The sequence below is a fragment of the Eucyclogobius newberryi genome, unplaced genomic scaffold, assembly GCF_026437365.1.
Source record: "Eucyclogobius newberryi isolate DKJ021-1_F unplaced genomic scaffold, fEucNew1.0.hap1 SCAF_18, whole genome shotgun sequence".
In the NCBI taxonomy this organism is placed as follows: Eukaryota; Metazoa; Chordata; class Actinopteri; order Gobiiformes; family Gobiidae; genus Eucyclogobius; species Eucyclogobius newberryi.
This window is the reverse complement of record NW_027315812.1, coordinates 20,178,281-20,196,187: the sequence shown is the minus strand read 5'-3', so window position 1 is coordinate 20,196,187 and position 17,907 is coordinate 20,178,281. Positions and strand designations below refer to the sequence as shown.

The following is a 17,907-nucleotide window of genomic DNA, read 5'->3' as shown; positions in this document are numbered from 1 at the left end:
AGCACATGGTTACGTAAAGAAAGAACATTTTAGTCTGTTTTTGATTATTGTGGTAAAGCACCTGCTGAATGACATGAAGTGTGAAGCACTGACTTCTTAATTAAGATTATTGTGGTATCAAAATTGTGGCTCAAAGAATCTTCTCTGCTGTTTTTAAGTCCAAACATCATTGGCAGACTCGTTCCGTTAATTCCTCCCGTCTAATCAGGATCAGTATGATTGCGGGTTTCTTTGCATTTCCATGAGAACTTTCCAGTTGAATTTTAATGAGACTGTTGTAATTCCCTCTGCAGCTTGTAGAAACTAAGTTAGTCCTGTAGGAAACAGCAGCGATCCAAATGTAATTTTTTCTTAAACATGAGATGTCAAACTAAAGGTAATGCAAGATAAGATAAGATAAGATAAGATATTCCTTTATTGTCCCACATGGGGAAATTTCATTGGTGCATCGCAGATAGATACAGAGGTAGATACAGAAGAACAGATCACTTATAGGAAGTCTGAAAAACACTTTCAGTAGAAGATCTCCTATAAATAAATAAAAACTCCCATAGACAAATAAATAAATACCATTGCATGTGATCACGACAGTAATTGCACATGAATATGTGTCACGACAGCACATAGATTGCACATGAATTTCACAGTAATTGCACATGATTTGCACATGAATTCCAACAGCAATTGCACATATGACAGAATTGCACATCAGTATTAGGTTAGGTCAGTATTGCGAGTGTTCAGTACTAACAGTTTTTGTTATAAAGTCTGACAGCAGCAGGAAGGAAAGACCTACGGAACCTTTCCTTCGCACATCGAGGGTGGATCAGTCTCTCACTGAAGCTGCTCTCCAGAGCGGAGAGAGTGTCCTGCAGGGGGTGACACTCATGGTCCAGCATAGATGTGAATCTAGCCAGGACCCTCCTGTCCCCCACCTCCTGCACCGAGTCCAGAGCACAGCCCAGGACGGAGCTGGACTTCTTGATGACTCTGTCCAGCCTCTTCCTCTCCCTCTCTGTGATGCTGCTGCTCCAGCAGGCCACACCGTAAAGGTTAATAACAATAAAACAATTTCTTAATATTTGTCCTTTAATATTGAAATTGAGTTTGAAATAAACAAAAGTTTCCTTTGCCTTTCAAATTTTAATTTACCTTATAGTTTTTTGTTTTTTTTTAAAAGAAAGGACATAAACAATGCAATTTACTAACAACTTGATACGTTCCTCACCAACGTGTGGTCCTGTTCAGGCTCTTCTGGCTTTTGGACAACACAACTTTCCATGAGTTTAAACAATGTTGTAAAAAATGCCCCTACACTTTCCAGCTTTATTTGAAACATTCATCAGCCTTGGCAGTGACTTTAAGGGTTAACGCGCCCTTTAGCGTTCTCCTCGTATACTGTATATGTGTGCTTTTTCCATCCAGCTACAGGCAGGTAATTTCAGTGAGCTCTATACTTTCTCTCCCCAGGGCCCGGCTGACCAAATTAGCATCTTAAGTGGAAAGCTGTGCTCACACATTAGTAAGAAGTTTGCGTCCAACATAGACCTCCACTCCCTTCACTAAAATGTTTACATTCTTAAACGTCTGGGTTTGACAATACAGGGGAACGGGTTTTTCTGGTCAACTCAGGCCTTCACTCAAAATGTGTACAAAACAAGGTATTATCATTGTTTTTCAGTGACTGTGGATAATGAGAGTGTAAGTAAATGGTGATGCATTATGACAAATTAATGTTTAAGTTAAAGGGCGGTGTGTCATATTTGTCTGTGTCTTGCATTTAGATAGTTACAAAGGAGGGGAAACATGGAAGAATGATGCCGAGGATGCAGAGGATTATTGTTACATGACTGCCCTAAAATTAAATGACAGAAAAGTGGCTGCGCATCTATGCCAACAGCCTCCAATCACCATTAGTCCTGCATTCACATAACAAATTTGGTTTGTGGGCGAAGACTAACCAGCCTCACCCAGGTTTTCCCATAAATAACCAGCAGAGGGCAAGAAACAAGCAAATCACATACAGACCAAATGACGGACAAAACACCAGACCGAAGCCTCTAAGCATATCGATATTGGACGTAGAGCATAAATGAGCCTTAAAGTGTGTATGACGGGTTTTTATTGACTAATGTTGTGTTTATTTGCTGCATTAATACCTGCGGTAAATATAAATGTTGCCGTTTACGGAGAAAAGTTGAAAAATGTGATGTGACTCTAGTCCACCCTAGTCTCAACCCCTCCTTCACTACATAATCCTACACTGTTTAGCGTTCTCTTTAGTGCACTCATTCACAGAGCAATTCGGACGCTCTTGTCAAATCCGTCAGACACTTATGAACTCATAATCACCATACAAGTTTTATTTAACACACACACGTCACGTTAAACAACAAATGGTTTATTCAGAGATCAAAAGAGATTCAGAGTCATTCCATCCAAAGGTTATGCATAAATGACACAAAAGAAACCATTTTTTTTACACTTTCAACATTAATTCTAGGTTTCTCGATAATTCCTGGTGTGATGTCATCATTTACGACCAGGAAATACTTTTATAAACTGTGATATATATTTTTATTCATTCAAATATACTTATGTTAACTGCATTTGAGTTAATTGAATAGTCCAACCTCTCATAAGCACTTTAAGAGAGACTCTGGCTTTGATGCCCGTGCTGCTGGACACTGTGGAGTCTTTTGTCCTGAGGGCGGTTCCTCTCCTCCTGCCTGACACACAATCTATCTATCATATTGTGAAACGTATTGTTGGTACCTTTTTTCTGATACTTTTCTGATACATAATTTTGCATCACGTAAGCCTTTTTGATAGCTGAAAAATAGGGGGCTTTTAAGGTCAACCCAGACCGTGTAATGTCACGATTATACTGATTACATAATAGGTACAGTAGGCCTTAATCAGTGTTCCTTGTGTGGGCAGGTAGCAGGTGTGGTAACTGCTTTCAATGGGGCTATACGTCTTTACATTGAGTGTCCGTGAGTGACACAGCGGGCTTCTGATGGGAGAGTCATTATTCTTAACAATGGTAATTTGGTTTAATCGGCCCATCTTGGCTCGGCACGTCAGGCTGCCAGTCAAGACAGCGCCACGTAAGGCCGGCCTGATGTAACAATGATTCCTGCGCCGTCAAATCAGGCAGCAGTCTCACTTTGTATGGAAATAGCTGTTTAATATTCCAAGTTATATAAGCCAAGACATAATGTAACCGCTTCCAAACAATATGAATGTTATGCATGAGATATTGCAAGTAAATGTTGATATGTTTTGCAGCGTAGCATACATAGTTCTGACATTTGAGGCCATTGTGTGAGATTGGCCATTAGGTAAGATAGTTTTGTAGATGTGCAGTATGCTTGTAGGTCAGTTTAGTGTGGAGATGTTGTGTACATTTTTTACACCTTCTGCAGTAGAACGTAAAGGAATACTATGTAGATTTTCACCTGATTGTCTCCATGGAGATGTTATTGCTTCACCTGCATGTTCCATTCTAAGAAATACTTGAGAGCACTTGCTTCTCTTTTTAGTGCCATCATGTATTGCAAAAAGATAATATAGAACTGAAAAGTCTCATGTAGAGGTAAAACATTTTCAGTCTATTTTTCTTTTTGTAACTTTTTTGCAGAAATACAATAAATCTGCCAAAGTACAGTATATGCCATTTTTATGACAAGCATTGTGATTACATTTGGATTTGCAATGTCATGTTTTAATTGTAGAATTCTGTTCAAAGGTCACATTTTAAACACTAATACAAGAACCGCATGAATTTCAGAACATGTTTTGTCGAGGTCTAAACTGCAGCGTTTGTAGCTTTTATTCGTTAGTGAGACTGCTGTTTGCAGATGGAAATTATGTTACCTAAATACAGTAACTGCAGTTTTTCAAATTGCAGCTGCTCCCATTCATTACAATTTTGATTCGATTGTGATGTATCTTGCGGCTCTTTTCTGCATCTTTCTCTCTCTCTGCACAGTTACAAGAAAGAAAGCCAATAGTAATATTACACAATACCTAAAGTTAAATGCAAGAGGTAAAACTTTTGGAACTCAGATGCTATTTATAAACTTCTTCGGTGCTGTGTTGTTGTAGCACTGACTGTTTTCAGGATGTCCTGAGTTCAAGCTAAGATTTGCTGGAACAATAGTGTGACTCACCCAAGCACGCAACCCGTCTCTCTTTATGTGCAGTGTCTTTCAAAACACGCCTCACCAGCACACACATTTCACTATTAATTCTTCTCAGACTTTGTAAGATATTATGTCAAGGTATCTATTATTATAAAAGATCTGATTTTATGTCACCGTGTATTTCCGTGGCACTTTGAAAATTGCTCTTTTGGTGCATAACTTGTCATAAATTAGCATATAAGCGAGTGGTGGTCTCTGGGTAGCACATCTATCATAGCTGTCAGAGTAAACGGTACAAACGCAGACAGGCGCTGAATGGCAGATCATCTTATTTGACTGAAGTGAGAGAAATACTGTAGCTGAGGAGGAACTCGGTTTGACTTGGTGCACCGGCCTGCGGTTACAGACCTGCCGCCCGCACCAGGAAGTGGTTGGTTAGTGACATGAAGTAGTGGCTCACTGTGGCTGTAATGGGGGAACCCGATATAAGACATAATTCAGTGTTTAACCACAAATGGATGAATGAATAAGAGGAAGTAGTGAAGAGTTGACCTATTTCTACAGCTGCGACCTTTTGGGCAGCACCATAGTGTCAAATGTGAAATAGTGAAGTGGTAAAAAAAGTGGTAAAAGTTAATGACGCTTTTTACAACAGGTGCTTAAAGGGAGTATTGGTATTTTATCTGCAACTATATCATTTAACATGCAATCTTTTACCAAAATATTTGTGTTTTACAATGATTTTATGTTTTAGTCAATTAAATGTTAGGCAGGGTTTACGTTACTGTCATTTTGTATATTTTTGTTAGTAATTTCAGTTGTAGTTTTAAATGTGCTCTTGTACTTGGAATTGAGTATAATGCTCCTTTTTAAACCTACAAACATCCATGACGTTGCTGCATCGCCTGCTCTGATTGGCCAGAACTAAGAATATGCAAATTTAATATGAAAATGTAAACTTAATTCTGTTTATTCAATCAGGTTTGCATAAAAGAATTATCCAAAATTATACTGAAAACATGTTAAAAAGGTAGTAACTAGTACAGATTTGGCAGCCATAATCTTTAGTCATGTAACTGTACTTTTACTTGAGTACAAATATTCAGTACGCTTTCCGCCACTGATTTAAATAAATAAGTACATTTAAGATTGTGAGTTATAAATTGCAATTGTAAACACATATTTCGGCAAGCCTTTTTAATACCTACAAAATTAAATTGTTTTGGAGATGTTTTCATTCTCAAAACTTGTTGATAAAATTATTTATTTTTTTGAATCAATGGAACCTACAAATCTGATGTGACATTCACTCAGCCCTTTAGCCATTTAGAAAATCACCACAAATCTGTTAATGTGGATGACGCACAGACAATTTATAATATATACTGTTCAAACATATATTTTAGACGATATACTGTCGAAAAGTATAATATAAGGACAATAACAATTTAGAACATTGTGCGTCCTAAGAAAGCAAAAGACTCAATTTGGCATTTTGTGAAACAATGATTGACTGTTGAAGAATAACCCTTTGTTTATCGCACCTTTCTTGTTTGAACGTGTTGACACAGCTTTGGGCCTCAGCCGTCTTTCTTTTGTTACTGTCACTATTGTCTTACAAACACCTTTTGGACACGAGCGGCTCTTTCTTAGAAGAAGTCCATTTGATTAACACACTGCACCTTCTGTTGTGTCTTCGGACCCCGTTTAACCGACTTATAAATCATTCACTTGGGGCTCAGTTTTCCAATGTACCCAAAGGTTTCAGATGACATGCCAACTCCAGGTGACCTACAAGAAGGACGATTATCAAGTGCAATTTATTCATGTTTTTTTAATCCTTTGATACTGCAACCTAAGTGTATTTTAATGTGGAATTACGCTTACCTCTGCGTTTTGGGATGCTGTGTCAGGCATTGAGGGGCTTTTCTTCCCTGAGTCAACTAATATTAATTTGGTTAGAAAAAACACAAGAAATGATTCAATATGGAAATATTAGTTGTTTATCGTTGTTCGTTAAACTTGTGTTACGTAGGTGGAACGTTATTTGTTCTAAATTGAGCCCATTGTATTTCTTATGTGGATTTGGTTTGATTTGATTCTAATCCTGACCTAGTCCAGGTTTAATTTTGGATTCACTTCTGGTTAAGTCCTAATTTTGATGTGGTGAATGTGCATGAAAAGTGTGAATGCACAAAGGGATGGGAAATATTGACAGGTGACAAGTTGACAAGTTTTTTGAGTATCCCGATAACAAAAGTCAGACTATATTACCACTATATTACCAAATAAATGTGTTAAAACATGTCTTTGAACATATTTATTGAGGTTTAACAAACATGAGTTCAGAAGAATCACAATTTGTTCCGCTCTTTTTGTAGCATTTAAAAAAAAACTATAAACAATATACTTTTTATCAAAATGTATCTTCAACAAATTCATAAAAAATGTTTAACAACATTTGAGGTGTTTAACATAACACAAACACACCCATACTGAACATATAGTATTTTAAGAAGTAAGTATTAGGTATCAATAACATGACTTGACATGTAATAGACTGAATAATAATTGTCATTAAAATCATGGCAAAACATCACACTAGTTTCTATTGAGTTTATTCTTTTTACAGCCCAAAAACACAACACAACAGCAGTCGCTTCAAAGACTATTTGAGTCACAGTATTTTGTGAAAACTATGAGTATAAATCACTCTCTTTGGGCTCCCAATCCGAAGGCACACATGTTAACCACCTGGCCATCCTCGCACTTCTCCTCTTTCTCCATAATGTTTGTCTTGCTGTACACCTGTTGCCGTGGTTACTCTGTTTAGCTTCATGTCCATTTCCCTTTCCACGCTGCCCCCCTGCTGGCCATCCTCAGACATTTCTCTTTTCTTTTCTCCTCTGCTCTGTTCCTTCCTTCTTCAGTGTTGGCAGCAGATGCTCAAAGCTCTGCACTCTGAACTTGACATTCAGAGTTACCTGATGAGAATCCAAGTGCCTCACAAAGTTAGTCGCTGTTTTCGTTATTTTATTTGATCTTGTCTGCATCATGCATCTCTGGTGTTGCTCTGGTGTTTTGTTTTGTTTTGTTTTTCTAACTTTTGTCCTTGTTTGACCCGATTCTATATTTATCTGCCACTTACAACAAGAGAAAATGTCCATTACTTAATATGCCAATGTTTGTTTGTTTATTACACCTATTGCTCATATAACATTAAAGATATCATGGGAAATAGCACAAAGCAGCAATGCTCATGTGCAAAGAGCAACATGTTTAACGTAGAATATTATGTCCATCCAACAGAAATGTGTTAAAACATATATTGAAATGTATTTGTTCCGGTTCAAATATCAGACAAATATGAAAAATCCTTTAACATTAATCACAAAAGTGCAGAAATGTCACTTAATACCTCGTTTTATTTTTAATCTGTTTTTTCGTAGCATATTTTGCTATAAACAATATATATTCAAATTTTGCATATCTTCCAAATAGGGCTGCACAATATTGGAAATGATTACTATGTGGCTGTTATTTGCTACAATATCAATATTACTGCGATGTTGCTTTTCAATTTATTTTAAAAACAACAATATTGAAATATCAATATATATTTGCGATATATTGTGCAGCCCTTTTTCAAAACTTTGACAATATTATCTACATTTTGATATATTGCCCATCTTTAGCTTAGAGCAGCAGCATGTTTGGTTCTTAAAAAGTATATAATGGATCATATTTTATTTCTTCATACATTTAGCATTGCATTCCCAGTTTTACTTTGACATACACAGCAGCAGGATGTTTACCACAGCCCTCTTGGTGATCTGTATTCAACCCTGTCGGCCTGAACCTGTGAATCAGTCTCCATTTAAGGCGCTGCACTTGTTCAAAGGAGTCGTTTCATAATAGGCCCAGTGTTGGCTGACCCTGACTGAGGCTGTCCCACTTTGTCCCCCGGTCCGGATCACCTTACAGCTGCGCCATAAGACTCCACTGGGCCGTAGCCATTGTGTCCGCGCAGTTAGAGAGTCCATAGAGTGGATCTGATTACCGGACATGAGCCTTATCCTCAACTCGGGATGACACAGTTGGCGGTTTCTAATCAGCGCTTTAGGTTTTGTGTTGAATCTGCTCTGTAAGTTTGGCGTAGTGTGTCCTTATCTTAAGTTTTGGGCAGGTAATGTCACTTAACTCCGAAGCATGCGAGGGCTGAAATAGCAACTCGGGTTTTGCATTTCAGTGAGCGCATGAGAGCGGTGTGGTTTGTTGTGGTGCTAAATGCAACTGTGTATCGTGCTGTTTTCTCAGGCATGAACAAAATGTGTGACTCGGAGCATTTTCTGACACTTTAACTGTAACTTTTAACATATTTAATCATACGGTGAGCGACAAATATGTCATATTCTTACAGAAGTTCAGTTCAGTCTATTTAGAACAAACAGTTAATGTTTTGGTGTGATTTGATGATGAATTATTATTATTTTTGCACAAACTACATCTAGCGGTCCATTTAACAGTCATCACAAGACAGAAGAGAAATATATCTATACGTATCGGTACAGGAAATGTATCTAATTTATTTCATACAATATTTCATATTGTCAATGAAATGCTTGGTTTATTTAATTGAGCTCTCAAAAAGTCAGTAAGTCAGGAAAAGCATGTGCTTTGGAACTGAAATATAATTTGTTTGTGTGTTAAATGTAGGGGTGGGCAATATTAACACAAATGAATATGTCTCTACTTATATGGAGTATACAGATTATGATTTTCAGATGATATTACATCAATTCATCAGAAAATGTGTCTTTAAATGTAGTAGATGATACAATATTTACATTTAGTATATATTCCAACAGAAATATTGCCCACCTCTAGTTAAATGTCACTGATTAAAAGTCAGCCTTGTTTAAGTTCATACATTTAAAACCAAATATAGTTGTTTAAGGTAAAAACTAACATCTAGTTGAAATCAGCCAATATAATAAAAAAAAAAATGAGGTCTGATTTGTCTGCTCACCCTAACGTTTGTAATAACTATCATACCATCGTGTGTCTGTGATGTTCTGTTTGGTCTGACCTTTTCCTGTCCCTTTTCCTCCTCCAGAGCAGAAGCCCGAAGCACGGCCCCAGCCCTCAGCCTGGCGCAGGGGACCAGGTGGACCACATCTCCCTGGCCTCGCTCGACTCACTGGAGGCCATGTCCGAGGGGGACTCGCCCACCGCCTTCACCCGGGGCAGTCGGGTTAGGGCCAGCCTGCCCGTGGTGCGCTCCACCAACCAGACCAAGGACCGCTCACTAGGTATGAGCAGATACAGGTTCAAACTGCACTCGGAGCATCTGCTTTCTCCAACCGCCGTACAATGTAGTGTGGTAGTAAAAAAGCTTTGAAAAAATGCACAAAATGATATGTAATTTACTCATGGTTATAAATATGCCATGGACAATAATAATAATAATAATACATGAAAGTACATATTATTCTGTGCACATATTTATATTATTGGTGGTGATGTTAAAAAATTAACCATACTGACTAAACTGATAAAGGTAAAACTTTGTCAACTCAAAACTTGACTATTTTGAAATTAAACTGCGCTATTATTAGATTCATTATGCCCTGGAACTATGATATTTTCAGTTTTAACGCAAGCACTGTACTTTGATAAACAGATGTGAGCTTGTTTTTCATCATCACTGGAAATCACAAGATCAAGTTGGTTAAAAAATTAGATTTTCTGCTTTTCTCTCATGCCATGTCTGTCTTTTGTCCAATCATCTTGCACTAAAGAGTTCCAGGGGGCAAAGTGAGCCATCACCCTCAGGGAGCTACTCACAGCCCCCTTTGGACCCTTAGTCAGACCAGTACGGTTCAATTGTCTCCAAAGTGAGCCAATAGAAAGTGCCTTTTGTAATATTTGATGCCTTAAAGAGGCGCTGTGTGAATTCTCCATGGAGATTTATTGCATTGTCTGGAATGTTCCACAGTATTGCATTAGACTTATCTAACTAGCATCTATTCAGTTACAGGTGTTTTATTCTCACTGCTCGCCTCACCAAAGATCTGATCTGTAACTGGACCTGGTGGCATCATCTGCTCGTCTCCATGGAGATAAATAACATCATGCCATATCATGTAACGTCCCAGGCAAAAACATCTCTATGGAAACAAGCCACCAGAAAAGTTTCATAGTGCAACTTAGGCTAAAAATCTATCTACAAGACAAACCCTGCTTATGTAACTTTTAAGAAGTCAAAAGTCTTCAAAAAGTCTTCAAAAAGATGTTTGACCGTCAAGCAATGGTTCAAAAAAATCCTTGTTTCATAATCCAAAATTGCAAGTATTATCTTTAACAGCTTCACCTTGACACAGCAAATCTTCTTCTTTCTCTCCCATTTTCCACCTCAACACACAGCCAAGAGTTTTAATTTGAGTTCTCTTAGATTAAAGAATGCCCAATTTGTCCTCACCATCATCCTGTCAGAAAATCTATATGTTGAAGACAGAGTTTATTGTGAAAGGTTTTCAAATCTGTGAAATGTCTCGTAATAATAACCAAGGCTTTTTGAGTGGCAGGCCTTTTGACCTGAGAGAAATTACAGAGAGCCTTTTTCCACTTCTATACCCAGTATCTGAAACTTCAAAAGGCACAGAGCAAAGTCATTGAAAAGGAATTAATCTATTTGAATATCGTAATATGAATAATCTGCTGAATTAAAAAATGAAATATAATGTCATATGTTCACCTGGTTCACCTAAAATGTGGAAAAACCAAACCTAATGTTGGATCTCAGATTTTATTCAATATATTGAAATTTAGATGATATCATTAATGTTGTTTTGATGATGCAACATTTTAATATTGAGTATATCTTTTGTTGTAAAAATGCCACAAAATGAGCAGCTTTTCGAGTATTAGGTGATATTTTTGCACTTTTGTGATCTATTTTACAGATGTTTCACATTTGTCTGATAATTAAACCTCAGCTAATATGTTTAAACACAGGTTTTTATCACATTCTTGTAGTATTGACATGATACAGTCTATTGTGTTATCGGGATTCTCAAAAATATGAGCTACATTGGTAAAAACAATATATACTAGACAAGAGATTAGTACCGGTAAGTAAAATGAAATTTGAAGAAAATCTGCTTACCAAACGAACAAAATACAATATTTGTGAAGTTTTACAATTGTTAACTTTCTGGCATTCCACCTCAGATTAAAAAAAAAGAAAAGAAAAGAAAATGTACACAACAGCTTTTCAATTCTTTTCAAAACATGAGTACAATTGCCATGACAGTGGGGGTCCTGGGGGGCGATGGAGGGAGGATCAAAAATGGGGCCACCACATAGTTATACCCCGCCCACTGCCACACACTCACACTGGAAAACATTCTCCTGTAAACTCCAATTTGAAGCTGCAATTCTCGGTCATAGTTGAATTGAAAACAAAATATCTCTGGCTTTCCTAAGTAAGTACATCTGCAATTACATATACTGCATGGAAATACCTGTATAATTCTACTTTTTAATGCTTTTTACTGATATACTTTATGTACAGGAGTGTTTTGATGATCACTGATATATCCAACTTTTTAACTTGGAAAGAGATCAGACCAGCCGCTCAGACAGTCTGTTATTTTCTTGCCATTTGGTCCGGAAACCCATTGACCATTTGCTTCCAATTCACAGTGAAACCAAGCTCTGAGGAATGCAACAAGACTCCTCGTTAGACCCGGGCTTTTCACTCTTTTTTTTTTCATTATTGTTGAATGGAAGCAAAGGTGAAGAATTCAAATCCAGCAGAATGCTCCGTCAATGGCACGCTTTGTCATGGCACTCATTAGCTCTGTAGTTGTTAACATCTGGCTGGAGAAACTCGCAGACTGTTAACATAACTGCTCTCGAGGGGGAGATAAAGTTTGGCTTAAAAAATGGGCACTTTGTTAAGCTGCCGAGACGGGGCATAAAGAACAACGTTAGCGGTTTCGATTTCCTGGATTCGCTCCCATCTCTCTCGTTGTCTCGTCGTCCAGCATGTAGGATCTTGTGTAATATTTCGACTACATCTGGTACATTTTTTTACTACCTTTTAAGGCACGACGCTAAAGCCATTTCTCTTAAACCTGCTATTTTCGGCTCACTTTGCAAAGGTAGCGCTGCAGTGATTTACGCCTGGCAGAAGTAACGCTTTATTGTGGAAAGTTTCTATAAAAATTTCAAACAAATCAATGGAACGACTAGAGTATTGTTCTATTGTATTTGAAACTGCAGAGGAAATCAGTGCTGCAGAGAATGGACTTGCATTTTAATTTCCAAGTCATTGTTTATACAAGTGCAGAGTGGGCGTGTCTATAAATATTGTGGGAGAGAGAGAAAGACATCTGTTTCGCTGAAGTGCTGCACAAAAGCCACACCCATAGTTCAGAGGTTCAGGCCGCGGTGCGTTTGATGCCCGACTTTTACTGTTCCACCCTGGGCACGCGGCCTGCTCGGCTCCAACTACTTTCTACTACTTCAGTTTACAAATTTCGCTCCTAATTGTGAGAAGTGTGTGGTCGGGCTCCACGGTGTTAAATATGTTTTTTGTGGTGCTATTTTGGTATTAGCGTTGATCGTGTCGTGTGAAACGAAATCACAAAACACACCCTCCACATTAATCGTGCACCAAAACTGGATTAGAGATCAGGTTCTTTTTTGTGACTCATGTTGAATGACTTGAATTGTTACATACTGTTAAGACATCACACATACCGGTACATTTAATAAAGTAAAACACTAAAAGTCATTAAATAGAACAGATAAAGTAAAGATTGCAGCTATTTCAAGTACCACAATTACTGGGGTTTTAGTTTTTTTTTTAGATTTTAAGTCGATTAATTGGGTGATTGGATTTATTAGTATTTTATTAAGATTAAGGAGAATGCATGAGTTATCTGAAGTTTTGGGAAGGACAGTTTCAGCTTCTTTTTCACTCATAAAGATGCTGATTACTAGTGCTTCTCTTTGTACATAATTGTTTTGGCAATATTCTATTCATTTTGTGGGATTTTGCCAAGTGTCACAGCCCCTTTTGTCGACTAATCGTTGCTCAGGGCATGCCTTTATTCTACCAAGAATGTATTTTGTCTACAGACCTTACAAATGACTGGAATTGTTTTTGCAAAGTTGAAAAAAGCTGTGTAAAACAACATTGTAAGAGTCAGTGAAGACAAAATTAGTGGCAAGATACAAATAAACTTAACTTGATAATACAAAATCATATAGTCAGGCAGTTTCAGAATACATTTTAATCAAATGGAAGTGTGTAGAATGTTTTAGAAAGCGGAATGAGTTTAGAAAAAAAGAATTGCAATTCTTTGGACAAGCATTTCGATTGTGATTAGCTTTTGTTTTAATGGTAGGATTATTTTCTAACATGTCCAAGAGCTTTAACTTTTGAGAGAAGACTGAAAAATAAATGTATAAACAAGACTCACCTGCATTTCAGAATATGGTCCTAGAAGTCTACACTACAGTTATAATTGTATATGTTTGTTATTCTACAACAATTTGCTAATTGTGACCTTAATTGTGTTACATTACTATCAGTACTGCTCCTCATCCTGTCTTTTTGTGTGTTCTGTGCGCGTATAGGCGTGCTGTACCTGCAGTACGGCGACGAGACCAAGCAGATCCGCATGCCCAACGAGGTGACCAGCATCGACACAGTGCGCGCTCTGTTCGTCAGTGCCTTCTCTCAGCAGCTCAACATGAAGATGCTGGAGTCGCCCAGCGTCGCTGTCTACGTGAAAGATGACATGAGGAACGTCTACTACGAGCTTTCAGACGTCAGGTAAAACAAGATCCTTTTACTGCGGTGGGATTTACGTAAACGTTCTGAATTATGAGCGGGTCGTATTGATTCTCCTAATAGTGGATGATATTTCTGTAATCTATCAGAAATATGCAAAAACAACCCTGTAAATGTTTTGGCTGAAGTTCTTCTATTTCATGAATGGAAATAGGCCCTTTTTCATTTGACCTTTTTTAAACAATTTATCACAATTTGCATATAAAAACAACTATTTCTCCTCTGTTATTATTAGTTCGTAATTCAGGTGGTAAATTCAAAATAACAGTAATATTTTAAACATACATTATACATACTTAAAACAGATGAGGTAGACTTACCGTATTTTCCGCACTGAATTGTAAGGCGTCATGTTTTGAGAAAATTATAGTATTTTAAGTGCGCCTTATTGTGCGAAAAATACGGTACTATTATTACCAGATAGATACGAAAAGACTTTTAATATTACACTGTCACATCTGGTAAAAATTGCAAGTTTACCTCTTCTGTTTTACTTTGTGTACACATGTATGCCAATTGTTCGTCTCTCTTTTATTTCTTTATTTTTTGACGGTAAATGCTACGATTTGCTATATTTTCAACCACAACAAATGTCAGGAGCAGATTTGTATCATTAAAATGCAGTTGGTAAAACAGCTTTTGGACACATTTCAGCAACTCGATTATTTAACTGTCAGCTTCTTATATGGTCTACTATAGGATTTAGACCCTGCTTCGAAAACTCCTTCTTTGCCATGTTTGTACTTTAGACGCCCTGGATTAGCATTCACCACCGTGACTTATCAATAATGCAGCATGCAGACTGGCAGTAGACTGAAACACTAGTATTATTGCAGAGGAAAAAAATACTATGCGACTTTGCCCTTTTCTGCGGTTCCCATTCATTGTGTACTTTATGACTAACCCTTTATCTGGGCTGTAAAACATTGTCTTGTGAGTCTGTAGTGCTGGCACCGCATATACCACATTCAGTCAACACCATGATAAGCGAGAGGATTGGACATTTTTGAATCTTATTTTTGAATATTGACTCAAAATGTCACATAAGAGGCCTATGTCTGCATATTTCCCGGTGGAACGCTGGTGGATGAGGACTAGACAGGATCGGCCGTGGTCTGATGGCGATGCATGGGCTGCTTTCTTACCCTCGGCTGCTTCTCCTGATTACAGAAACATCACGGACCACTCCTGTTTGAAAGTCTACCACAAGGACCCGGCCCAAGCGTTCAGCCATGGATCAAGGCCGACCAACGGGGACACCAGGGTAAGGCAGTACGAAAACTTCAGGGTTGTAGATCTTTTCACGTCAAATAACTTAACTACTCTCATGATTGCTTGTATCAAGGCCAAAGCTGGGCTGAACCAGGAAATAAATATGCCAGAACAAAAGCGTTAAAAATAGGACAATTTTCCAGTGGCGGATGGGGATGGTCCAAAAGCGTGTCCACTGCCATAAGTGAACCATACTGGTTTGTTAAAGGGGTTCGAAAGAGGTCCTGAGTAGCTCCAAGAGGGCAGATATAAATTGTTATAATAAAGTTGAATAATTTCTGACAAAACACTGACTTGATCTTGATAAACCGTGATAAACCGCCACATTTCCGGTGATGATAACTTTATTGAACTGACAAACAAAACAAAGCTAGCACACAATAGCATCAGCTGCTTCCTGTTTATCGACGCACGACACTCCAGGCCAAAAATATTATTATTATATGATTATTTCGAGACGTGCAAACGCGGCATAACGACGCTGATTAAATAAATGCAGATAAACCTGGCGATAAACTGGAAGCTGTTTCTTGTGTATGCTAGGTTTAGCTTTACAAAACATATAGTACAGGTAGGATTTTGATTTTATTTATCAAGAAAACATTAGTTAAATTTGCCCTCAGCACAGAAACGCAGATCGCCATTTGCATTTCAAGACTCTCCAAAGTGAATCCAAAAAACTGGACAAGGGACTGAATCAGGCCTAAACCAAATCTAAAACAGATCTAAAACCGAACCAAGATAGGAATTTAACAGCCTAAAATGTTAAATATTTTTGATGGATTTAAAATCAACGACTCACCAATATGTTCGTGTCAGTTGCACGACACTTTGAGAACAAGTCATAGAGCTAGCACCTCTGACTTGTTTGCAGTTAAGGGAAAGAATGTCCCCCTGCTTCCTTTAATCTGCCATTGGGGGGTCTCATATTGTCCAGGCGCTCATGCTTGACTGCAGCGTGCTTAAGCTACAATTCAACGCCACCATACGCTTCCTCTCGTTGTACCGGCTCTAATCTCTCTCCCGTCCTGATTTGTGAACTGTTTGCTTCCTGCTGATGAAACAAAAGCCTCTCAAAAGATCTTTTCCTCAAAATGTCCCATCCTTAGAATCTGCTGGTAATTCGTCTGACCCTTCTATCTCATGTTACAGATAGCATTGTCAGTAAGTCCCTAAATGTAGCTGTCAAGTCAAAAGTTTTACCTTGGAAAATTGAAAACATTGTGACACAATATGACCTCACTATTGAGGCTCCATGCATGCACTGTTACTGTTTAACCAGGATGCACTTAACACTTGAAGTATTTGTGGAGTGCAAAGATAGCTTCACGGGGCCATGGGGGCTAGATTTAAAACTCTAGTTTTGTAACTCGACCAGAACAAACATGTTTAAAATATAGGACAATACCTTGCTCTTGGTGCCTTTCATTGTGTCAAATACTATGATTAATGAGTTTGTAAGTGAACAAATGACTTGAAGTGAAGTACTGTTATTTCTCATTACCTCTCATGTATATATGCATTATTGTAATATGCTTTTTATAAGATAGACAACACCCTCTAGATTTGAATCTCCCAGGTCAGTGCAAATATATGAGATGCCTTCCTAAGCCACAGTTTCTTCTTTTTTTTAAATAATTGCACACAGCCTATTATTTTATATTGGCTCTATAAAACTCGACTCATTGTACCAAACCTTTCACAGAGACAAATTGAACAAAACAGTCTCTTGATTTATGATTGATGCAACAAGTCAGAGCAACTCTCCACACTCTTGTTGTTCAAGTCTCTGCAGAAGTCAATCAGTAGACAAAGATTGCGCTCTCCCACAAAGGGGCGTGGCCAAGGATGTGTAACTCGTGCAGTGATTGGCAATTGAATTGTTGTTGATTTTTAATTCTTAGTGCCTCCTGCCTTACACGGTGGGTTGAATGGGAAGAGGTTTAAAACAAAACTAGTGCACTTTATAGTTTAATGCTGTAAATATACTTTGTTTGCATGTTTGACTTGGCAACCGATGCTGAATTAGAAACCTGGGCACGCAAAGTAACTGCAAGTTTGTAATGAGTTCCTGCTCAAAGTCAAAGTATTGCTCAGTTTTTGTTTTGATATTCTATGCAGATTTTTCTGGCCTATAAAACCTAAATAAAACATCTTCTCTAGTTAATGATTTAAGATGCACAGTAAAATGTCGAATGTGCTTAAAATAGACGATATTCCTGACGGATACATCATACATGCATAATGTGCAGTGTTATGCACACAAAGGAAAACAAAATGTTTCCCGGCTACAAACACTTGACAGTCAGAGCTTATATTTGTTTTACTCACATTCATAATTGTGATGCATCAACTGTTTGTTGACATCTAAAGCAGAGGAATTTTTTCAGTCTACAAATCAAAACAGCACCAAATATTGCATTCAACAACAAACATATTATTGTGCTTTGCCTTTTGCCTTTATGTAGTATCAACAAATCTTGTGATCCTCAGTATTTAGCTTGGCCTTGGTCAGAATACTCCGTGGCTTGCTTGGTAAAATGAATTATAAACCAACTAAGTTATTCATCTTCAAATAAGCCGGGGATAAACCTGGAAGCCTGTAATTTACTTTTGACT

The 17,907-nt window shown here is 37.8% G+C and overlaps 1 protein-coding gene across 9 annotated transcripts in view; it reads left to right on the top strand.

Annotated features, from left to right (window-relative positions):
• Positions 1-17,907, top strand: part of LOC140364662 (sickle tail protein) — a 115,540-nt gene that overhangs the window by 81,222 nt on the left and 16,411 nt on the right. For 6 of the 9 annotated variants that reach the window (XM_072450927.1, XM_072450924.1, XM_072450922.1 and 3 more), the window contains exons 3-6: positions 7,079-7,159; positions 9,265-9,460; positions 13,800-13,998; positions 15,187-15,280. In XM_072450927.1, coding sequence (XP_072307028.1) covers positions 7,079-7,159; positions 9,265-9,460; positions 13,800-13,998; positions 15,187-15,280 — 570 coding nt within the window. Of the gene's footprint in view, positions 1-7,078; positions 7,160-8,271; positions 8,293-9,264; positions 9,461-13,799; positions 13,999-15,186; positions 15,281-17,907 lie in introns of those variants that run through there. The other 3 variants (XM_072450923.1, XM_072450928.1, XM_072450929.1) reach the window with 2 other exon arrangements.